This window comes from Tursiops truncatus, chromosome 20, assembly GCF_011762595.2.
Source record: "Tursiops truncatus isolate mTurTru1 chromosome 20, mTurTru1.mat.Y, whole genome shotgun sequence".
In the NCBI taxonomy this organism is placed as follows: Eukaryota; Metazoa; Chordata; class Mammalia; order Artiodactyla; family Delphinidae; genus Tursiops; species Tursiops truncatus.
Genome location: NC_047053.1, coordinates 46,301,453 through 46,322,995, shown reverse-complemented (window position 1 = coordinate 46,322,995; position 21,543 = coordinate 46,301,453). Strand labels below are relative to the sequence as shown.

General features: G+C 60.4%; 3 protein-coding genes and 1 long non-coding RNA gene across 24 annotated transcripts; 2 read left to right on the top strand and 2 right to left on the bottom strand.

Annotated features, from left to right (window-relative positions):
- Positions 1–3,940: 3,940 nt before the first annotated feature.
- RFNG (RFNG O-fucosylpeptide 3-beta-N-acetylglucosaminyltransferase) lies at positions 3,941–8,229 on the bottom strand. Of its 2 annotated transcripts, none has more exons than XM_073798314.1 (8): positions 7,948–8,229; positions 7,245–7,293; positions 6,574–6,676; positions 6,290–6,443; positions 5,900–5,988; positions 5,645–5,810; positions 4,985–5,070; positions 3,941–4,934 (listed from the first exon to the last, which is right to left on the bottom strand). In XM_073798314.1, exons 1-8 carry the CDS (start codon positions 8,227–8,229, stop codon positions 4,628–4,630), a joined length of 1,236 nt encoding a protein of 411 aa, XP_073654415.1. In that variant the 3' UTR covers positions 3,941–4,627. The 2 variants fall into 2 exon arrangements, with proteins under 2 accessions (XP_073654415.1, XP_033704486.1); XM_033848595.2 differs by having other exon boundaries at positions 4,688–4,911.
- GPS1 (G protein pathway suppressor 1) lies at positions 8,228–13,526 on the top strand. 18 transcript variants are annotated; one of them, XM_073798312.1, is made up of 15 exons: positions 8,314–8,401; positions 8,578–8,781; positions 9,279–9,371; positions 9,877–10,058; positions 10,497–10,661; positions 10,785–10,920; positions 11,023–11,100; positions 11,283–11,340; positions 11,777–11,862; positions 12,081–12,175; positions 12,284–12,389; positions 12,470–12,550; positions 12,634–12,771; positions 12,842–12,976; positions 13,058–13,271. In XM_073798312.1, exons 1-15 carry the CDS (start codon positions 8,369–8,371, stop codon positions 13,130–13,132), a joined length of 1,665 nt encoding a protein of 554 aa, XP_073654413.1. In that variant the 5' UTR covers positions 8,314–8,368; the 3' UTR covers positions 13,133–13,271. The 18 variants fall into 18 exon arrangements, with proteins under 18 accessions (XP_073654401.1, XP_073654409.1, XP_073654414.1 ...); XM_073798311.1 differs by having other exon boundaries at positions 8,317–8,401; positions 11,280–11,340; XM_033848587.2 differs by lacking the exon at positions 8,578–8,781 and having other exon boundaries at positions 8,285–8,401.
- A 242-nt stretch (positions 13,527–13,768) lies between these two features.
- Positions 13,769–20,881, bottom strand: DUS1L (dihydrouridine synthase 1 like). 3 transcript variants are annotated; one of them, XM_033848593.2, is made up of 14 exons: positions 20,687–20,881; positions 19,579–19,825; positions 19,004–19,112; positions 18,438–18,488; positions 17,911–17,963; positions 17,274–17,356; positions 16,965–17,068; positions 16,593–16,737; positions 15,877–15,973; positions 15,709–15,797; positions 15,114–15,259; positions 14,589–14,626; positions 14,256–14,331; positions 13,769–14,155 (listed from the first exon to the last, which is right to left on the bottom strand). In XM_033848593.2, exons 2-14 carry the CDS (start codon positions 19,813–19,815, stop codon positions 14,016–14,018), a joined length of 1,368 nt encoding a protein of 455 aa, XP_033704484.1. In that variant the 5' UTR covers positions 19,816–19,825; positions 20,687–20,881; the 3' UTR covers positions 13,769–14,015. The 3 variants fall into 3 exon arrangements, with proteins under 3 accessions (XP_033704484.1, XP_033704483.1, XP_033704485.1); XM_033848592.2 differs by having other exon boundaries at positions 17,911–18,023; positions 20,687–20,880; XM_033848594.2 differs by lacking the exon at positions 18,438–18,488.
- LOC109551468 (uncharacterized) lies at positions 20,858–21,543 on the top strand. The gene is made up of 2 exons (XR_002178254.3): positions 20,858–20,997; positions 21,149–21,543. It is a non-coding gene; the product is annotated as an uncharacterized lncRNA (long non-coding RNA).

The window sequence follows — 21,543 nt, the reverse complement described above, 5'->3', positions numbered from 1 at the left end:
ATTCTCCAGGTTGGCTTCTTTTTTTTTTTTTTAAATATAAAAAATTAATTAGTAAACTAATTCTGGCCTCATTTGTTGAAAAGACTTTTCCCCCTTGAATTGCTCTGGTGACACTGTTGGGAACTCTATGATAGTAGAAGCGTGTATCTGTGGCTGGGCTCTGCTGTGTGTCCCACGGATCCATCTGTTGGTCCCAGTGCCAGCATCACAGCCCCCATACTGTAGTTTTGTGAAATGAAAGTCATATTTTTATGGCAAGACAAGAGATATTCAAACAAAAAATCTTCTCTGCTCTTTGACCTCGCTTCTCCCCTCACTGTGCATTGTGTGTCTGCATTAGGCATCAGGCAAACCTACCCCATCAGCAGGAATACCTGCTCAACTGTAAAGACCAACATTCTCCCATCATCAACAAGACAGCTCCTTAGGGATAGCATTTTTTTAATGTTTTCTAAAATTAATTTAATTTACTTTTGGCTGTGTTGGGTCTTTGTTGCCACACGTGGGCTTTCTCTAGTTGTGACGAGTGGGGGCTACTATTCGTTGCAATGTGCGGGCTTCTCATTGCAGTGGCTTCTCTTGTTGCAGAGCACGGACTCTAGGTGCGTGGGCTTCAGTAGTTGTGGTTTACGAGCTTTAGAGTGCAGGCTCAGTAGTTGTGGCTCACGGGCTTAGTTGCTCCGCGGCACATGGGATCTTCCCAAACCAGGGCTCAAACCCGTGTCCCCTGCACTGGCAGGCGGATTCTTAACCACTGTGCCACCAGGGAAGCCCAGGGATAGCATTTCTTCCTGATCTTGTATGGGGTCACGTGACCCACCAGGATGACACTTAGATCTGGATCATGTAAATTGTCTATAATACGTCATTTGATGTACAGCCTTCTGTCTTAAAACTTACATAACTGTGCCTTGACTTCTAATGGGTGGAACAGTTCTCAGAGCTTTCTGAGATGCTCTTCCTGGGTTATAATCCTCAAATTTGGTTCAAATAAAAATTTGCATTTCTTTCTTAGATCGACTTAGATTTTTAATTTTTTTTAATATTAAAAAAATTTTTGGCTGCCTTGGGCCTTTGTTGCTGCACACGGGCTTTCTCTAGTTGTGGTGAGCAGGGACTACTCTTTGCTGTGATGTGGGGGGGCTTCTCCTTGCACTGGCTTCTCTTGCTGCGGAGCAGGGGTTCTAGGATCGTGGGCTTCAGTAGTTGTGGCACGAAGGCTCAGTGGTTGTGGCTCTTGGGCTCTAGAGTGCAGGCTCAGTAGTTACGGCGCATGGGCTTGGTTGCTCCATGGCATGTGGGATCTCCCTGGACCAGGGCTCAAACCCGTGTCCCCTGCACTGGCAGGCGGGTTCTTAACCACTGCGCCACCAGGGAAGTCCCTACAGATTAATTTTCCGGCACTTCATAGTAGGTCTTGAAGTCAGGCTGTGTAAGTCCTTCAACTTTGTTCTTTTTCAAGGTTGCTTTTCGTTTGTTTGGTTTTGCGGTACGTGGGCCTCTCACTGTTGTGGCCTCTCCCGTTGCAGAGCAACAGGCTCGGGACACGCAGGCTCAGCGGCCATGGCTCACGGGCGTAGCCGTTCCACGTCATGTGGGATCTTCCCGGACCGGGGCATGTACCTGTGTCCCCTGCATTGGCAGGCGGACTCTCAACCACTGCGCCACCAGGGAAGCCCCAAGGTTGCTTTTTATATTCTATGTGTTTAGCATTTCCATATAAAGTTTAGATTCAGCTGGTCAGTTTTTTCGGTAATGTGTTTGCTGATTTTGGTACCAGAGTAATGCTGGCCTCATAAAACGAATTGGAAAATGTCCTCATCTATTTTCTGGAAGACTGTGTGTAAGATTGATGTTATTCTTTCCCTACATGTTTGATAGAATTCACCAATGAAACCGTCTGATCCTGGAGATTTCTTTATGGGAATGTTTTTGTTCAATTCAAATTATGTAATAAATATAGGGCTATTTCAATTTTTAATTTCATCTTGGCTACTTTTTAAATAACATCTTTATTGAGACATCACTCACACATCAAAAAGTGTACAGTTTTGAAGTGTATAATTCACTAGTTTTTTTTTTTTTATTACATTCACAGAATTGTGTAACCATCACCATAATCTAATTCAGAGTGAAGTTAATTCCCACTGGGTTTCTTGCTTTACTCTGCACTGCCCCCTACTGTTTCCATGTTCTCGGAGTCTCTGGGGCCAAGCCTCACCTAGTTAAGCCTCAGCTGGGGATGGGCACGTCTGGCAACTCAATTTTTTTCACCGTTGTTTGCGTGTCTGAGAATGACCAGGAGAGTAGGTGTCGATTTTGGGGTTACAAATAAGTTTTATCATGTGGGTGAATTTGGAAACACAGAGTCTGAAAATAACGAGGATTGACTTTTCATCCCCTCAAAGTAAGCCCATACCCATCAGTGGTTATGCCCCATACACCTCAACTCTCCCCAGCCCTGGGGAGCTGGTCCATTTTGCAGGTCACCATTCCTCTGGGCTTGCTCAGTGCCTGGCATGCAATTACATGGGATGGACTGATGCTGAGTAAATAGTTGTCCAAAAAAATGTTAGATGGAGGTGCTTCCCTGGTGGCGCAGTGGTTGAGAGTCCGCCTGTCAATGCAGGGGACACGGGTTCGTGCCCCGGTCTGGGAGGATCCCACATGCCGCGGAGCGGCTGGGCCCGTGAGCCATGGCCACTGAGCCTGCACGTTCGGAACCTGTGCTCCTCAACGGGAGAGGCCACAACAGTGAGAGGCCCGCGTACTGCAAAAAAAAAAAAAAAAAAAAAAGTTAGATGGAGGGCCAAGTACACACAATTTAATTTTGAACCTTAATTAACAAAATTTTAACTTTGATTATACATCTATTATGTCTACTATACGACATATTTTGTTATTTGTAAAATAACAAAAAGTGGGAAGAGAAAAAAACATTTTTATCAATTTTTGCACTTTTCAGGGACAATCACATAAACATTTTGGTGTGTTTCCTTCCAGGCTTTTTTCTCTCTGAACAATAAATGGACCGCCCACTTGGGCAGATCATGCAGCCTCAGGGTGCTAGCCAGTCCCACCTCCCCTTAGAGGGTGCTGGAGGGCTGGGGGTGACTATTTCTCTGCACCTGGTGAGGGAGGAGTCTGTGCCTCCGAGGTGGTCGAGCCTGGAGATCCAGACCTGACGCGGCTCCAGCTGGGGGAGGGGCAATTTGGTCCAACTGATGCTGTCCTGGGTCTGTGCTGTGTGGATGCCCCAATGGGCTGCGGTCTGGGAGGCTCAGTGTGTGTCTAGGTCTCGGGGGCTGTTACACATTCACATCTGGGAATGTGAGGGGAGGTGACTGCTGAGCACGGACAGTTCCCAGTGACCTGCCATAAACCCCTCTCCAAGGGACCTCGGTCTGACCACTCAGCCCATGCTGAGTCCAACCTGCTTACTGGGTATTGCTGGCCTGCCCTACACACACACACACACACACACACACACACACACACCTGCCCACACGTACACAGCCACACACGTTCGTACCCACATGCATACGTTTACACAGCAATTCCCACATACACGCACGCACACATGTGCTCACCCATGCACATACACACGTACACGTCTGCGCACGCACACACGCTACTTCCACAGCGTGCTGAAAAAGCAAGCCTGGCACTCAGGCGGTCTGCCTCCTGGGGCAAGTTCTGTCATGTTTCCATCATTCCCTGCAGGCCCCCCCGCCCCCCGTCACATACTCTTCAACTCACACTGAAGAGCCCAGTGGGCAGCTTAAGGCTTGGCTGCACTGGCAGTGCGGTAAGGAACGCAGATCTGCCTGGCGTGGAGCTGGTCTGGGGCAGAGCCTTCAGGGGGAGGAGCTGGATGCTGTGTGGCCCTAGCCGGAGCTGAGCTGCCAGGTGCCACTGGTTAATTAAGACAATGACAGAGTAACAATCAAGGCTTTATTCACTCGTTGCAATAGCAGAGCGAGAGACCAGAAGGCAAGCGCTGGCTCCCCTTGTTCTGTTTCCTCCTCCCATGGAAAGGCACCGTCAAGGTCAAGGTGGGTCAGCTGGTGGGATGGGGATGCCTCACTGCAGAGAGGGCCTCACACAAAAGGCTCCTGCTGTTTCATGGACTTGGGGCCCAGGGTGGAGGAAGGGAGGACCAGTACTGAGCAATGAGTCAGAGTGGAGAAAAGTTCAAGTTCCCTCAGTAAGAACCCCTTGGCCGATGGCCCCCAAGAAGGTGGCCGCTGAATGGAGATGCCCTGGCTAGCAGTAAGCTGTGCCCAAGAGCACAGCCAGCCAGAGGGCCTGCATCCTTGAGTGCGGCTCCCCTCGGGAACAGAGAGGCCCTGTCTGGGCTCCAAAGCCTGGTGTGGGGAGGGCGGCTTCTCAAGAGAACAGAGGGTGAAGCATCTGTAGTCACCTTTGCTAAGCTGCAGCATCTCACACACAACTCTGGCCTGGAGTCCCCTCTCCAACAGGTGAGGGGAGCAGGACGGAGCCCTGGGAGTCAGATGTCAGCCCCCTCCCAGGTCCCCGGACCCTAGGGTGAGACCCTTCCTGTGAGAGCTGGGGCTGGGCCCCTGGGCAGGCACACAGCGCTGTCCTCCTCTCCCACAGTGCCAGGTCACCCGGGCCTGCCCGGGGCTGTGGGGAGGCCTCCAAGCCAGCTGGAGTATTTGCTGGGCGCCCTTATCTCCCTGGATGAGACCGTGACCGTGGCCGCCTGGAGCCCAGGAGGGAACAGCACTGTTCTTGCTCCCTCAGGCAGGCGTCGTCCACTTGCACCTGGGGCAGAGCCAGAGGCATATTTGGGTCGACGTCGAGGTTCACCGAGAGGCGACGTCACTCTGCTTCTGCTCAGGACACCAGTCCGTGTCCGGGTAAAGAAGGCAGTGGACGGACTTAAACCTGGGAGGGAAGTGGGAGTCAGGCTGCAAGACGGGTGGGCTGGCCCCAGCACTCCTCCCCACTGCCGGCTCACCGCGTGGGGTCCTGCTGCAGGCTGAAGCCTCCGGCCACGTTCACCACATTATGTGGGTTCTCAGGACCCCCGTAGCTCAAGGTGACCTGGGAGAGAGGAGGAGGAAGAGTCACTCTCCGGGCCAGTGCCTCCCACCCCATCCTTCACAGGAGATACCACTCGGCCTCCTGGTTTCCTAGCGCCCCCCACTCAGCGCTCTCAGGGCAGGCTCAGGAAGAGCACTGAAGAGTGATGGGGGCTGAGAGGCGTGGCCAGCACAGAAGACACCTCAGGGAGGTGGCTGGTGCATGTGTAGGGGCGAGAGGTCCCCAACCCCCTGCCCAAAGCTGATTCCCCCTCCCTGGGCCAGGTCTGTGACTCCTGTCACACCTGAACCACTGCCCATGGCCCGGGTGCCCTGGGCCCACCCACCTGGGAAGGCGCAGCAGCTGTTCTTTACAAAAGAGCCCCTGTATGAGCCTGGGAGCCCCGTACAGCCAGGACCCTGGGCCACAGCAGCCAGGGTCCAGGGTCCACGGCAAAGTTGCCGCAGCGCTGGAACCTACCCCCGCCCTGAGCCCTTGTTCAGCCGGGAGCCCATCTGGGTGCTGGGGAGCCAGGTGGGGGCAGGGGCCCGAGGCAGGGACACCTGCGGAGGCAGCAGGGGCCCAGCGCGCCTACCTGCTGGAGCAGGGTGTCGGGCGGCAGCCTCTGCAGGCTCTCCAGGTGGGAGTGGAACAGCGAGCTGTGCAACAGGCGGGCGCCCAGCAGCCCCTCCACAATGTAGCCCACCGTGCAGTCGTCCGGCAGCCGCACCCGCTCGGCTGTGCTCATGAAACTGCCCAGGCTGGGGAGCGGAGCGGGGACAGGTCAGTTCCTCCCCAGCCCTGGGCAGCTCCATCTGCGGCAGCCAGCGCCTGCCTGGCCTTCACTCACCTGGCCCATGGGCTCATCTTGAGTGCAAGGCCTCTGCTCAAGCAGAACCCGGCCCCTCCGGTAGCAAACCAGAACTTGACCGTGGTTACCTGAAGGGAAGGGAGCCACCGATCAGGTCTCTTCACCCCAACTCTTCGTCTGGGCACTCCAAGGGTCGTCCCCAAGCTGCTCCTTAATGACTCCCTGGTCAATTGGCAGAAGCTTCCCAGGGCACAAGGACACCGGGGTTTCCACAGCCCAGTTGCCTGTGGTCCCAGCCCCTCCCGCAGCCCCCCCTCACTTACCCCAGTTCCTGAAACACTGCATCTGGGTGGATCGGGCACCTGTCCCAGCCCTTCCCTGCTAGGGTCTCCATGTTCTCAGCGGCCCCTCCCCGGCCCCAGCACTCACGGTTCCACCTCCTTGGACCCTCTCGGTAGCCTCGATGGGGTGGTCCAGGCTGGGCCGCCCCAGGTAGACGTCTTGGCTGGGTGAGAAGGTGGCCAGCAGCTGCAGCAGGCCTTCGGGGTTTACGTAGTTGTCATCGTCCACATGGCAGAACCACCTGGGAACGTGCAGTCTCTAGAGTGAGCGGGGCCCAGGGGGTGGGGGGGGGAGCCCCTGGCCCAGGTGGGGGCCCGGACTCTCACTCAGCCCTGGGGTCTCCAGGGGGCATGGGCGTGGCCACCACATACTTGCGTCCAGACTCAATGAACTTGTCATATTCCACTGACATCTTGCAGCACAGAGCCTGGCGTGTGTGCACGGCTGAGCAGTTGGTGTTGACGACATGGCTGCCTGCCCATTGGAGAGATGGAAGCATGAGGGCTGGGGTGAGGCCTGCTGCCAGCCCACCCCACTGAAGTCGGGCAAAATGCGGCTAGCTGGTCGGCACAGGGCCTGTCCTGTTCAAGGTCCGGAAGTCGGACCCAATCACAGCTCTGTCTTGACCTCCTTCAGCTGATCCTGTTGCTGCCCTCCGAGGTCTGGGCAGATGACGACCACTTGGAATCTCATGGGAGAAAACCCACCAGGAAATAGGACTGGGGTGGGACCACACTGCTCTGGGCAGGACTGGAAAGGATGGTTCCCTGCTGGCCCATCTTCAGGGGACATGACTCCAGCCAGAGGCACTGGGAAGTCAGCCAGTGGCTGAGGGAGGCAGAGCATGGCTGGTAGGGTGGGGCCCTGGACTCCAGGCTCTGTTCTCTACCAGCTGTGTAGCCTTGGGCAGGTGCCTTAACACCCCCACCCCCCACCCCGGGCCTTTATACACAGCAGGGGTCCATGTGGCACTGAACCAAGGGATAGCTGAGAAGGAGGCCCTCAGACACGCCAGCAGGGCTGGGCTGGGGAGGGCACTCACCTTCCTGGAGCTGTAGCTCAGGGTCATCCCCGTCGGTAAAGATGAACGTCTATAGAGAAATAACCTGTGAGGTTTCAAGAGGCACCTCCCAGGGACTCTGGGTCTGGCAGGGCCTTGGCCCTGTGAGCAAGGATGAAGCTGGAGAGGCAAGGGTGGGCTTGGAAGGGATGGGGTCCAGGAGAAGGGAGGGCGGTGTCCCAGTGACAGCCTGCTAGTACTCTCAGCATCCCCAGTGCTGCTGGGGCCAGGCTTGCTCTTGCTGGAGGAGTTTCTGTGGCCTCAGCCCAGTGTCAGCTGGGAAAACCCACCCAAGCCTGGAGCCCGAGAACGGACAGGAAAGGGTGGGCACTGAGGGTCCTGGGTCTCTGTATACTCAGGCTTGCGGCCTGACTGCCATGCTAGGGACACAGCGGTGGGTAAGGGGTCCTGGGGTGGTTATCCTGGGTGGGGTCCAGGGCGGGGTTGCCAGTTTGGGGATGAGGGCGCGGGGTCCCAAGGCAAGGATGCCGGGGTAGGAGTCCCGGGTGGAGGATCCCGGCGGTGGAGGTCCTGAGGGCGGATTCCGGGGGGCGGCTGTGCCGGGACTAGGGATGGGGGAGGTCCCGGGCCCGGGGTCCCAAGGTCAGGAATCCGGGGAGCTGGGATCTCGGGGCATGGGAGGGTGCCGGGGGCGGGGTCCGCGGGGTCTCGGGACGGGGCCCACCTGCCGTCGGGCCCGGGAGATCCAGGTGCGCAGCAGCAGACCCAGGCGCGGCCCGTGGTTCTTCCGGGTGGTCTTGACCGCGATGAAGACGTCGTCGGGCCGCAGGCGGGGGGCGGTGGCGGGACGGGCAGGGGGAGCGTGTGGGCCGGGGCCGGGGGCCGGGGCCCGGGTCGGGGCCGGCGCGGGCGCGCGGGGTAGCGGCAGTGGCAGCAGCAGCAGCGCGGCCAGGGCCGCGGCCAGCGCGAGGCAGGCCCGGCACAGCGCCCCCCGCGCGCGGCTCATGCGGCCGCGGGACCCGCGGTCACCGCCCGGCCAGGAGCGCCGCGGCCCCTTTAAGAGCCGCCCCGCCCATGCCACGACCCGGAAGCGGCGGCTGCGCTGCCCCGGAAGTGAACGGCGCGCCGCGGCGGGGTGGGCGAAGATGCCGCTGCCGGTTCAGGTGTTTAACTTGCAGGTAACGAGCCGCGGCCGGCGGCCCCCCCGCGCTCCCGCCGCTGGGCCTGAGCGGGGCCGGCCGTGCGCAACCCCCCGCGCGGCGTTCTCCCTGCGCCCGGGCTCCGGCCGCAGCGTCCCGCCCGTCGGCCCCGGCAGCCCGGCAGGCCCGGCGCGCTAACGCTCTCTCTCCTTCAGCAGCCAGCCAGCTCTGTGTCAGGGTCGGGGGGTGCAGAGAGTCAGGACAGAATGCGGGGTGGCCCGGCCCCCCGCGCGGCCGCGTCGTCAGTGGCAGATGTGCACTGCGCCCCTCCCAGCGGTAGGTCAGAGCTCTTCCTGCCGGGCACGGCCGGGGACTTCAGCCTGAGCGCCAGCCTGTCGGCCTGTACGCTGCTTTATGAGGTACCTTCCAGGATAGGGGCCGGGACCAGCCCGCACGCCCGCCGGGCCGCGCAGGGCGCCCGGGCGCCCCCCTCCCGCCTCCCGGTCCATCAGCGGTACTCGCCCGGCGCTGCGGCTCCGGCTGCTCAGCCGCGCCTGGGTCGAGGCCGCCCGTGTTTTCCCTATGGCTCGGAGGAGGCTGCGTCAGGACGGTGGCTGGGAGCACGTAGGGACCCTCTGGGGTCCCTGGGTAGTGGTCTTTCGGCTCTGGTTCCCGCCCCACAGATGGGCCATCACGATCGGGCTGAGCGTTCTGCTCTTGAGCCAACGGTCTTGCTAGGAGCCCCCTCCCTGATGTGGCGGCGCTGGACTTGGCGGGCAGTGGGGAGGGGCTCGGGGGACAGGATCCCACCCACCCGGGAGATGGAGGGCAGAGCTGAGCTGGGACACAGTGAGGGTCACTCGCCCTCCCTGGGCGTCCCCTGCTCGAGGTGCCAAGGTGCTGGCCCGTGTTGCAGGGAGCCGTGGAGCCTATGCAGATTGACGTGGACCCCCAGGAGGACCCGCAGAACGCGCCCGATGTCAACTACGTTGTGGAGAACCCCACCCTGGTACGGAGCCTGGCGGGCACTCCTGGAGCGTCGGGGACTGCATGGGGGTGTCAGTCCTGCTGGGAGGTCCAGGCCAGACTCCCCACTTCCACCGCATCTTTTTGTGACTCAGAAACTTTTAGGGTTTCTAGTTGGGCACTTATAATGGGTTGCTAGTCGTTTCCAGACCCTGCACCTGCTTCTCCCCCACACGGAGGAGCCCTGTGTGCCAGGCCCCCCTGCAGGTCGAGTCTCACTGCGAGGGCAGGTCTTCCTTGGGACCCAGCCTGGGAAGCACTGTCTCCTCACTGCTCAGCTTGGTGACTGGCTGCCCACGTGGCTCTGGCCGTTCACCCCCGCAGGGCAGAGATTGACTCCAGAGGGCCTTGCACTGGCCCATCCCGAGTGGCCTTTCGTCAGCCCCTGGACAGTGGTTTATTTGGTGCCCACATGCCACTACTCCTGACTCACTGGCTGGGGTTTGAGGTCTAGGGTCCCAGCTTGCACAATCCACCCCTGCCCCCAGGATCTGGAGCAGTACGCGGCCAGCTACAGTGGCCTGATGCGCATCGAACGACTGCAGTTCATTGCTGACCACTGCCCCCCGCTGCGGGTGGAGGCCCTGAAGATGGCCCTGTCCTTCGTGCAGAGGACCTTCAACGTGGACATGTACGAGGAGATCCACCGCAAGCTCCTGGAGGCTGCCAGGTGAGGCCAGGGCTCAATGAGGTGGGGCAGGGGTTGCGTATGCTATATGGCCAGCCTGGGCAAGGGCCTTCCCTATGCTCCTGCAGTGCCTGGCCCCATGACACAGTGATCTGGCTTTCTTGTTGAAAAGCCGGGAGGGGCAGAAACGACCCAACGGGCTAGACTCTCACTCTCCTCGCTGAGAATTCAGGCGCTCTCCACATTTGCATGCGTGTGCAGTTCCAACACTGAGCAGAGCCTGTGGAGACTGCAACGTGCTTTTTGCTTCTCAGCACGGCTGTGTGACTTATTTCTCGCTGGGCTCTCCCGCCAGGCTGCGGGCTCCTGCTGTCACAACTGCCCCTGTGCCAACTGGGCGCCCTCCCAGTGGGAATGAGGGCCAATGGGAGGCAGCTGCCCCCCTGCACACGGGCCCCTAATGGCCAGGTCCTCCCTCAGGGAGCTGCAGAATGCACCGGACGCCATCCCTGAGAGTGGTGTGGAGCCCCCACCCTTGGACACAGCCTGGGTGGAGGCCACGCGGAAGAAGGCCTTGCTGAAGCTGGAGAAGCTAGACACAGATCTGAAGAACTACAAGGGCAATTCTATCAAGGAGAGCATCAGGTGTGCCCAGGGGGCTGGGGGGCAGGCTCCATCAGAGGGAGCATCAGGTGCACCCTTGGGGTGGGGGGGTTGGGCAGCCAGGCCCATGGACTGACCGGTGTCCACTTGCGGCCGGACCCACAGGCGTGGCCATGATGACCTGGGTGACCACTATCTGGACTGTGGCGACCTTAGCAACGCCCTCAAGTGTTACTCCCGGGCCCGGGACTACTGCACCAGCGCCAAGCACGTCATTAACATGTGCCTCAACGTCATCAAGGTGGGCCCTGGGGTGGGTGGCATGGGAGGGGGGCATAGGGCAGCAATGCCCGTGGACCAAGAGGGGGCGCCCCAGGCTGAGTGCATTCCACCTGCCCACCAGGTCAGCGTCTACTTGCAGAATTGGTCTCACGTGCTGAGCTATGTCAGCAAGGCCGAGTCCACCCCGGAAATTGCCGAGGTAATGATGGCTCTGTGCCCCTTGGAACTTGCCCTAGGATCCCTGACCACTCCTGGCCCTGGTGGGCCTTGTCCTCCTGGAGTCTGCCTCTGTTGCTCTTAGGCTGGGGCCGGGTGCCTGGGGGTTGATGAAGGTATGGAGGGCGGGGGGTTGCTCACATGTGCGACCTTCTCCTGCAGCAGCGTGGGGAGCGGGACACCCAGACTCAGGCCATCCTCACCAAGCTCAAGTGTGCAGCAGGTGAGGGCCCTGGGGCACAGGGGCAGGAGGGCAGCCCGGGTGACCTCATCCCAGCCAGGGAAACCCACAAGCCCCACACCTGTGCTGTACCTGACACCTACCCGGCTCAGGTCCCCCTTGGAGGCTAGGGAGTGGTGAGCAGTGGTTGGGATTAGAGGCAGTGCCTTCTGACAGGGCTGCCATGGCTGGTTACCCCTGCTCCCACCCCTAGCCTGTCAGCTCAACAGCTCGGGTGCGCTTTGCAGTAGGAGTAGCAGCTGCTCAGCCTCCCTGGGCGCCTGGTTCACGGAGAGTGCTGCCGGTGCTCACTGGCGAGGTTACTTCTCACTTGCCAGCGTTTCTGCCCCAGGTGCGCGCCCGTTGATGGCCCCACAGGGCCCTGGCAGCTTCCTCTGGATGCCGGGCTTCATCCTTTTTCCCCCTGCCCCCGCTCCAGGCCTGGCTGAGTTGGCCGCACGCAAGTACAAGCAGGCTGCCAAGTGCTTCCTGCTGGCTTCCTTCGATCACTGCGACTTCCCCGAGGTGAGGGGCGTGAGGGTCTCTGGGGAGGAGAACTTCACTGGGGCTTGGGAAGCAGGGTGAGGGCTCGAGAGTTGGGCTCGAGAGTTGGGCGGTCACCCCCATGGGGTTCTAGGCATTCTGAGTGGGTGGTGGGTGAGGTAGGGTGGACCCAGCCCAGACTTCTGTACTGCCTGCCAGTGACTCCAGGACTCTGACCTATCTCCCTTCCTGCTCCTCAGCTGCTCTCCCCCAGCAACGTGGCCGTGTACGGTGGCCTGTGCGCCTTGGCCACCTTTGACCGGCAGGAGCTGCAGCGCAATGTCATCTCCAGCAGGTGGGTGGAAGGTGGGGTACTGGGCACTGCAGCCCTGCTCCTGCGCCCCCAGCCACCTTCAGGCGGGTGGGCAGGCAGGGCCGGCTCTGAGGAGTCTGGCATCTGCAGCTCCTTCAAGTTGTTCTTGGAGCTGGAACCACAGGTTCGGGACATTATCTTCAAATTCTATGAGTCCAAGTATGCCTCGTGCCTGAAGATGCTGGACGAGATGAAGGTGAGGGGCCTGGCCTGGCTTGGAGGTGGGCGGGTGCGGAAGGCCTGGGGCAGCTGTCCCTAACTGGCTCTCCTCGCCAGGACAACCTGCTCCTAGACATGTACCTGGCCCCCCACGTCAGGACCCTGTACACACAGATTCGCAACCGGGCCCTCATCCAGGTAAACACAGGGGCAGAAGCTGAGGCCAAGGCAGGGTGCTATGGATGTGTCTGTGGGTAGCTCACGTTCCCTTTGCTCTGCAGTATTTCAGCCCCTACGTGTCAGCTGACATGCGCAAGATGGCCACGGCCTTCAACACCACAGTGGCGGCGCTGGAGGATGAGCTGACGCAGCTCATCCTGGAGGGGCTCATCAACGCCCGTATCGACTCCCACAGCAAGGTGGGCAGCCTCAGGGCTGTGGGGTGTGGGAGGGAGACCCTGGGCCCCACTGAGCCCTGCACCTCCACAGATCCTATATGCCCGGGACGTGGATCAGCGCAGCACCACCTTCGAGAAGTCCCTGCTGATGGGCAAGGAGTTCCAGCGCCGTGCCAAAGCCATGATCCTGAGGGCAGCCGTGCTACGCAACCAGATCCACGTCAAGGTGCGGGCAGGGGGCCCTGGGGTCGGGGGGATGGGATGGGCACACGCGCCCCTCTGGGCTAAGTGGCTGTCTCCACTGCAGTCCCCTCCCCGGGAAGGGAGCCAAGGGGAGCTGACGCCAGCCAACAGCCAGTCCCGGATGAGCACCAACATGTGAGGGCACCCTCGGCCTCCAGGACGGTCTGCACACCTTCCGCCCTGCCCCACCCCCCACCCTCGGACTCCTGGGCCTCGCATCTGCTCCAGCAGCACTTCCAGAGGTGTTGCCTGTGGCCCACTTGTAGGGGCCTGGCTGCTGGCTGACGCTAGCCCTCAGCCCCCTGCCTGGGCTTCCATGTGCCCAGATTCTTGTGCCCCCCTTCCCCCTTGCTGCACCCTGTGCTGGGGGTGCTGGGGAGGAGATGGGCTTTCCTGGAAGGAGCGGCCTGCTGGGCTCACGCACATGGCGCCTGGGGCCCCACCCGGCAGCACTGTCTCCCAGCCTCTACGTTGTGTCATTTGGGGTTGTAGCATTGTTGAATCTTAGTCCATTAAAGGGCAGCCTGAGAACAGCCCCTTGCACCACTCCTTCCTGTCTCCGTGGGGCCCCCTGGCCCAGTCCCCACCTCCTTGGGCTCCCCTTTCTCACATTCCACTTGGCTTTGCAGGGCTGAGGCCAGTTCATGGCCCTCCTTTTAGCAGGTCCCATGGTTAGGAAGATGATGGCAGGCGGCGCCTTGCTCACTCCCCTGTTGTGAAGGCCCTGTTCACCCCGACGACACTCAGGTCTTAAAGAACCTGAGTGGGAACGTCGTGTCTTTGAAATGATTTATTGTTCATCTTGAACACACGTGGGCTGTGAGGACGGGGCAGGTCCAGCCTGGGAGCCTGCTCCCTGGTGCAGCATCTCTGGGCCCCCAGCGTGGGCTGAAGGGAAGACCAGCTTGTCCTTCCGTGTGAAGTAGCAGGAGGTTCCCTGAGTAAAGGAGTTTCCGTAAGTGGGACGTTTCAAGGCTTCAGCAGCGGGCCTGGGGGGTGGCACATGGGGCTGCAGCTGCCCTTCAGGCCAGGGCACTGCCCATGACCTCCGGGAAGCCACCTGGTTCTCCAGGCCTGGCCTGCTGTGGTTCCTGCAGCCGCGGCTGGGCCCCCTTCCAGGCCAGAGACTTCTCCAGTTTGGTTTTAAAAAGCAGTCCATGACCTGGCAGAGGGACAAGAGAGGGAAATGGGGCTCAGGAGGCTGAGGGTCCACTGCCCACTACAGTGGGGGCGGGCGCCTGGTGGCAGCGGGCGCACCTCACCTGCACAGTCAGCCGTCTCTTTGAAAGCTCGCTTCTTGCAGCAGCCCCGGCACAGGTTAAACACACATCTGTTGCCCTGGACATAGGAAAGCGTGTGAGCCTGGGGCTCATGCTCCTCCCCTGGCCGGGCTGCAGCCTGAGTGAGTGGGCCCCGAGCACAGGTGGGGCTCTCCTGAAGACAGGCAGAGCCCCTTACACGACAGAAGCCAACCCACCTTGGGCTGTGCCCAGGCTGCCCCCAAAACAGACAGGGAGAGGACCTCTTGCGCAGGTCCCCACCCCTCCCGGGGCTGAGCTCTACCCTGGGCGGTGTGGCTAGAAGGACAGACTCACCTTTGGGTTTCCACACTGATCACACTTTGCATATTTTGCTGGGAAAAGAGCAAAAGGAGGTGCTGGTTGAACTAGGTGAGCCCACCCACCACAGCCATCTCCTACATGTGGCCCCTGGCAGGTATCCCTGCTCCCTGCGGCTGGCCAGGCCAGGTGGCTTGCAGAGGGCAGAGGACGTAGTACTCACGATTGCGCCGGGAAACCTCATCCCATCTGCCCGAGGTGCACGGGCTCCATGCCCACCACCTCCCACTTGAAGGTCCTTCTTGGGAAAGCCGCCCCAGGCCCCACTCCCTTCCTCTCCAGCTGCCTCAGGGCAGCAGCTCAGGGACCGCAGCAGGCAGGGAGGCTGACTGGCTGTGGCCTCGTGGGACCCGCCAGTCTCCTTGGGGGCACATGGAAGGGTCACAGGGCCCTCCCTGGTGGACTCCCCATGGCTTAGGAAGCAGCAGAGCCACCTGACCCTGGGGGACCCGGGGCAGGGGCTGGCCACCTCCCAGGGCTCCAGTGGTGGGAGCATCTTACGCTTCAGCGAGGGGTCGAAGGTCTTATGGGGGTTCCTCAGTTTCTTCTTCTGCTTGTTCTTGGACAAGATGTCTGTACTGCCCTCCTCCTCCTCCAGGGCCCGCTTGCTAGGGGCACCCCCGCTCTCCCTGCTCCCGTCCCTGGGCCTGAAAGGGAGAAGTAGCGGGCGGAGCTGAGGGACACTCATGAGAGGCAGCCCGCCAGCTGCAGTCCCCGGGTGAGGATGTGTGCAACTCCGCTGAGGCCCCAGCAGCCGGCACAGAGGCTGGGACACCAGTGTCTGAGCCACTGAGTCCTGGGCGGGGCTGTGGCTACAGATGACAGCCTAGCCTCACCTCAGAAAAGCCAGAGGAAGCTAAGGAGGGTCAACCTCTTGACCCCAGGGCAAACCCACTCAGGATCAGAGGAGCTTAGAGAAGCATCTTATGAAAAAAGCCATTTAAAACCTAAACATAGGCTGACAAGGAAGAGGCCCCTGGCCCCTGAGGGATGAAGCACCCCAGCCAAGGGGGGCAGCAGGCAGAACAGCCCCCTCCTCCATGTAACCCTCTCGCACCCCCCCACCCCCCTGCCAGCCCACATGCGGGAGGCTCACCCTGGCCGGAAGTAGGGCTGGCAGATCCAGTGGAAGAAAGGCAAGCCGCCTGAAGGCTTCTCTCCCTCCTTCTGCCTGGATATATCCTCCTGCAAAAGCCCAGAGGGCCCTCGGTTAGAGGCCCAAGGCCCAAGCCTCTTTCCCACTACACATTAGCCCAGCACCTACCTGACACCGCAGCTTCAGCTCCTGGCTCACTGCGGCAATGCCCTCCAGGGTCTTCACTTTGGCGAGCTCCTCTCGAAGCTGCTGATGCACCTGCAGCCTGATGCAGACGCCCCATCACAAAGCCAACCCAGCACCCAGCTCCCAACCACCAACCCTGAGCCCTGGGCACAGAGGAGCACGGTCTCTCCTCCCACCCAACCTCACCATGTCACCGCGGCCCTCCCAGACTCGGTGGCAGGTGGTTTTGTAAATGTCTGTGGAGAGCTCGTCTTAAAAACCCCAATGCAGGGCTTCCCTGGTGGCACAGTGGTTAAGAATCCTGCCAATGCAGGGGACAAGGGTTTGAGCCCTGGCGTGGGAATATCCCACATGCCGCGGAGCAACTAAGCCCATACGCCACAACTACTGAGCCTGCGCTCTAGAGCCCGCGAGCCACAACTACTGAACCTGCGTGCCACAACTACTGAAGCCCGCGCGCCTAGAGCCTGTGCTCCGCAACGAGAAGCCACCACAATGAGAAGCCTGCGCATCTCAACAAAGCACAGCCCCCGCTCGCCGCAACTAGAGAAAGCCCACACGCAGCAATGAAGACCCATGCAGCCAAAAATAAATAAATAAAATAAATTTTAAGAAAAATTTAAGAAAAAAACAAACAAACCCCAATGTTCCAGGCAGGCCTCAGACCAGACAGCGTTTGCCCTGGGGGGGCAACTCACGTGTGGTGCCACAGCTTAAAGAGGTGGGCCCGGACGTAGGACAGAGGGCAGGGGTGCTGCCGCACGATGTCCAGGTACTCCTCGGCCAGCTCCCACACGGCAGGACTGCGGCCCTCGAACAGGGCAGGGTTGTGCAGGTTTCCCTCTGCAGGAGGAAGGCAATGCAAGGCTCAGGGGCCCCCGTGCCTCGCCACTGCAAGGGCAAGGCTGGCCACTGGCCTGACAGCTCTGGCCCATCAGGCAGATGGAGACTTCAGTGATGACAGCGTGAAGCCTAAGGCTCTGCAGCTGGGCCAATGGTGCCATGATGCAAACAGGCCCCTCCAGCATCTGCCAGTGGTGGCCCAGCTGTGGGCAAGGGCACAGCCTCACCTGCACTCATGACCCCTTGCACCCCCGTGTCCTGGATGCAGCGTTCCACGTCCCGCAGGCACTGGATGTTCCCATTGGCAAACACGGGGATGGCCACTGCCTTCCTGTTGGGGAACAGGATGGGCAGATGCTCAGAAGGATGCTGTTTCCCCCCACAACCCTGGGGGGAGGGCCAGGCCCCCAAACTCCATCTTCCCACTGTGCTGTTCACCCCCAGGCCCAGCACCCCTCCTGGTGCCCAAAGGGCTGAGGGCCTTGCCTTGGGGCTGGGCTGTCTCCCTGCCCTGGGTTCACCCTGTGTCCACTCACCGCACAGCCTTGATGTGCTCCCAGGACGCGGTGCCCGACAAGGGCCCCTTCTGCTCCTTGGTGCGCCCGTGGACAGTCAGCAACTAGGACACAGCAGCACCTGGCTCGGCCCCACTCTCAACTGCGGCCCCCAAACCAACTCCAGGGGACCCTCTGCCTTCGGCTTTTAGGGTATCAACTTCCCATGCAGAGCAGAGGAAAGGCCGCCCTGTGCCTCGCTCACTCAGTGCTGCACTTGAGGCCAGCTGACACCCTGGGGGTGCTGCCTGGGGCTTGCACGTCAGAGCCAGCCAACTACGCCACCCAGGATGTGGAGGTGAGAGGCCCAGACCCTTTCAAGGGCCAGCCCTCTCTGTAGTGGCAGCACCCCCGCTGCCCAAGGCCAAAGGTGTGAGGGAGGAACAGGCACCAGCCTGACCCCAGGGCTGGTGGGGGGTGGGTGGGAAGAAGGTGGTTGAGGCCCAGCACCTCCCCCTGCACAATACTGGCCTCCTGGGCCCAAGCATGGGGCTCCCCTCCCCTCATCAGGCCTCACCTAAAGGTCACTGATTCCTGCCCACCCCAGAGGGTAAACCCTCAAGGGGCACTCCTGGAGGCGGGGGAACAGTGCAGGGCCCCGGGAGCCCATAGCCCTCACCTGGCAGCCAGCCTTTTCCAGCATCTGGGCGTACCTTACGGTCTTGTCAATCTCTGGGAAGACACGGATCTTGCATGTGACAGGGACAGAAAGTTTTTCGTGGGCTAGCAGAACTAGGGAAAGGCAGAGTCAGCTCCTGAGAGAGCTGTGGTGCCACCTTCAGGCAGGGTGTGGGGACCCATGGCTGAGCCCCCAAAGGAGCAAAGGCCCTGCAGACGCCCCGCGCTGGCTCCCTCTCGATGGCAGCTGAGAGCTGCACCTCTGACCCTAGGGCATTGGAGAGGCCAGGACTGGGTGGGCGAGGATGCCGCCCTCCAGCACCTACTATCTGGTTCGACGGGGGGACAGCAGGAGCGGGACAGGCGACTTCACAGCCACCTTCTACAGTGGAAAGGCGCGGGGGTTGCCACAGCCAACAGGACTCTGCCAGCCACTGTCCTCTCCTGAACCCTGCCAGGCTGTCTCAGGCCTGCCACCCAACCACAACGTGGCCCCAAGTCCCCGCAGGTAGTGTGTGGCCAACTCACTCATTCTTTGGAGGAGGTCCCACTCCTCCTGCAGGAAGGCGCCATAGTGACCTGCGAAGAACAAGCATGCCCTCTGCAACCCCCTCTCGAGTCCACATGGGCCTCGAGCTGCCTGGCCAGGTTCTATTAGCCCGGCGGCCTGAGCTCAAGGGTGCTGAATGGAATGCCCACCCCACACGGTCTCTGACCAGCCAGCAACTCCTCAGGCACAGTGAGGGAGAAAGGCTGAAATGCCAGGGCAGCAGCCACTGGTCCCTCAGGCAACATGAGGGCGTGGTGGGGACTTTTCAGCAAAACACATTTATCCAGAGGGAGCCCAACAACGTCCCAGGACGTGATGAGCCCCTGACAGCCAGCTGAACCCTGTCCCCCGCCCTCAGTGCCTGAGAAGGGCCGCTCTCCAGAAAGAGGAGCAAAGAAAGGGCCGGTGGCTGCCTGAGCTGCTGCCATCAGAGGCAGGGCCAGGCCCCTGGCCAGCTCAGCCACACACTGGGCACCTCTGGGCTTGGAGTCCACCCCAGCCAAAAGCTTGTGCAATGACACAGAGCCCCAGGACAGGAACTCACCTCGCTTGGCTATCATCTGCGGGCAGCCCAAATTCAGGTCGATGGCATCGCAGTAGTCCTGAGCCAGGAGAGCTGCCTGGACAAACACCTCCGGGTCATTGGCACAGAACTGAAAGAGACATGAAAGTTACCATGAGCCCAAGCCAGTCCCACACGGGTTCATAGGTGACCAGTGGGGGTGTTGCCCGAGGGGATGACCACAGGATGGCATCCTATCTTAGATGTTTACAATTTAACCAAGCTGGGATGCGTTCCCATGCCACCACGAGACCGAGTTACGAATTCACACAATTCTCCCAGTTGTAGCAGAAAGCCAGTATCACTGACTTTGTGAAGAGCAGAGCCATTCTAACTGTTCTGATAAAGAGGGAGCACTAGGGGTGATGCTGGGGAGGGGGCTGCGAATCTTCCATCACACCCAGGTCGTCCGTTCACCAAAAGCCTGAGGCAGCTCCCAGGAAGAGGTCAATCTCTGGGAGAACTGGCCCACCCCCCCCCACTCCGATCTCACGAAGCCTTTTCCGGAAAGGCCCAGGGAGAGGTGCTCGGCCAGCATTCTGGGCTGGGCTGCCCACCTGCACAATGAGAGGCCGGTCCTCGGGGCACACGTCGCAGTACAGGTTCTCCTTGCGGTAGTTGGCATCTCGAATGAAGACCTGGGCGTGCAGCATGGGTGTGTAGCACAGCTGGGCCCCGTGGCGGCGGCTCAGCAGCCTCCAGGCCAGCTCGCTTTGGTCCACCATGGGGGCCACCACGTGGCGGGCCCCCCCCAGGGTACAGCTCCAGAACTCGAAGCCCTGCAGCTTTGGCATCGTCTCCACACTGAGGGGTAAGACCAGGGGCTCAGCCGCGGCCAACGGAGCGCAGGTGTAGGAGCCGACCCTCCTCGAGGCCGCTCCAGTGCTGCCCGATGGTCACAAATGTGGACACTAAGGATGTCAGCTGGTGCAGGCCAGGAACTGAAGCCCCAGTGCCGGTTGCCTTCCAGTGGAAACCTTGGTCAGGTCACTCAACCTCTCTGAGCTTTAACCCCTTACTTCTTAGCGGGATTAAGATGTCTGCCTGGCAGGACTGGCGTGAAGAGTAAATGGAACAGTACATCCTGTCAGTGCCTAGCCCAGAGGAGGCTACCCTAAAAGGCAGCTACGACCCAGAAGACTCGGGGACCCCCACCAAAGCAGGACCATCCAGTGGCGACACTGCTGGAAGCCTGCAAAATGCCTGCCCTCCCTGCCCACCAAGGGGCCCAGGGCAGTCACCTGGACACTCTGTGCTCTCCTCTGGGTGCCAGGTTTATAAAAGCACTAAGAGTACTTTCCCCTCTGTCTTATCTTACCTATGCCCGGCCAGCCTTATAGGAGCCATCGTTCCCTACAGGGGCTTAACAGGTGGTAGCCGAGAAACGATTACAATCCGAAACACCGGAGAACGGACTATGAGGGAGGCTTACTTTCAGAGAACACTCACCTCCTGTACCTAGTTTGGGAATTATTAAGCATGGTCATCAGCTTAACAACTGCCTAAGTGCCCAGCTGTGGGTTTGAGAATTTCGGAAATTGTTAAGTTACATGTAAAAATCACCTAGGTCGCCAGTGTGTTGCCCAGCGGGGCACCCTCCACCCCCACCCGAAGGAAGAGCCCCGGGAACCCGAGAACCGCGGGTCAAATCCGCAGGGAACCTACTTGGGCGGACCCGGGCCACCTGAGCGCCCGAGCCAGGCTGAGGCTCCTCCCGACGCAGCTACGCCCTTCGGAGCCGGGGGCGAGGCGGGGCGGCCTGGAGCTCCGGGGGTGAGGCCGGGGTCCCGCGGGGTGCGGCTCCTGTGCTCGCACCGCGTCCTGAGGCCGCCACACCTGGGTTGCCGCCGGACCGCAGCCGAGCTCAGAGCTCCGCGCTGGGTCCGCCGGAAGGTGCTCCGCCAGGGAGGTCCGGGCAGCCCGCGGTGCGGCGAGAAATGCGTCCCCGGGAAACCGCGCCCGGCGGCGGAGGGGCGGTACGCAGGGTCGGGGGTCGCAGGGCGGAGGTTGGCTCCGCCCGGCGCGGTGGGGCGGGTTCGCGGGGGGCGGGCCGGGCAGGGAGCGCCGAGAGTCACCCCTCGCTCGCGGCGGGTATCGCCCGGCTTGAGCTCCCGCCTTTCCCCGCAGAGGAGCTCGGAGCTAAAGTCCTCGCCTCGGCCCCGCGCGCGGAACCTCGTAGAAACCTTCGAAGGATCGAAATCGCCGTTTTATCGCGGAAGGCAAACACTGCGCGAACTTCCTGCCCCCCATAGTGCGACGCTCGGCTGCCCAGACCCACAGAATTCTTCGTTTTAAACCCAAGACGTGCGAGTCACCTGCTTAGAAAATATGATCACAAACTTACCTCCTGCTTGTTCCCCTAAACACTCTCTTCTCTTTCCTAAAGAAACCGATTGGTCTTCTCTTTCCCCTCCCTCCCTTTCTCCTATTACCTTAGGTACAGAAACCCCTACCTCTGATTACTGCGTGCACGTCTTCTGTACCCGCCAGAGGGTGTGAATACACTTTGCTTTCTTCCTGTT

Bases quoted from the DNA above. Each gene is read 5' to 3' on its own strand.
- GPS1 (XM_073798300.1), top strand. From the start codon at position 8,228: ATGCGGCCGCGGGACCCGCGGTCACCGCCCGGCCAGGAGCGCCGCGGC. The intron at 9,372-9,876 runs GTACGGAGCCTG...CCCTGCCCCCAG, and splicing joins TTGTGGAGAACCCCACCCTG to GATCTGGAGCAGTACGCGGC. The intron at 10,662-10,784 runs GTGTGCCCAGGG...CCGGACCCACAG, and splicing joins TCTATCAAGGAGAGCATCAG to GCGTGGCCATGATGACCTGG.
- RFNG (XM_073798314.1), bottom strand. From the start codon at position 8,229: ATGAGCCGCGCGCGGGGGGCGCTGTGCCGGGCCTGCCTCGCGCTGGCC. The intron at 7,294-7,947 runs GTGGGCCCCGTC...ATTTCTCTATAG, and splicing joins TCTCCCGGGCCCGACGGCAG to ACGTTCATCTTTACCGACGG. The intron at 4,935-4,984 runs GTGAGCCGGCAG...CCCGTCTTGCAG, and splicing joins CTGCAGCAGGACCCCACGCG to CCTGACTCCCACTTCCCTCC.
- DUS1L (XM_033848592.2), bottom strand. From the start codon at position 19,815: ATGCCAAAGCTGCAGGGCTTCGAGTTCTGGAGCTGTACCCTGGGGGGG. The intron at 14,627-15,113 runs GTAAGATGCTCC...CTCTTTTCCCAG, and splicing joins CTTCGACCCCTCGCTGAAGC to CAAAATATGCAAAGTGTGAT. The intron at 14,332-14,588 runs GTGAGTCTGTCC...TCCTATGTCCAG, and splicing joins ATCAGTGTGGAAACCCAAAG to GGCAACAGATGTGTGTTTAA.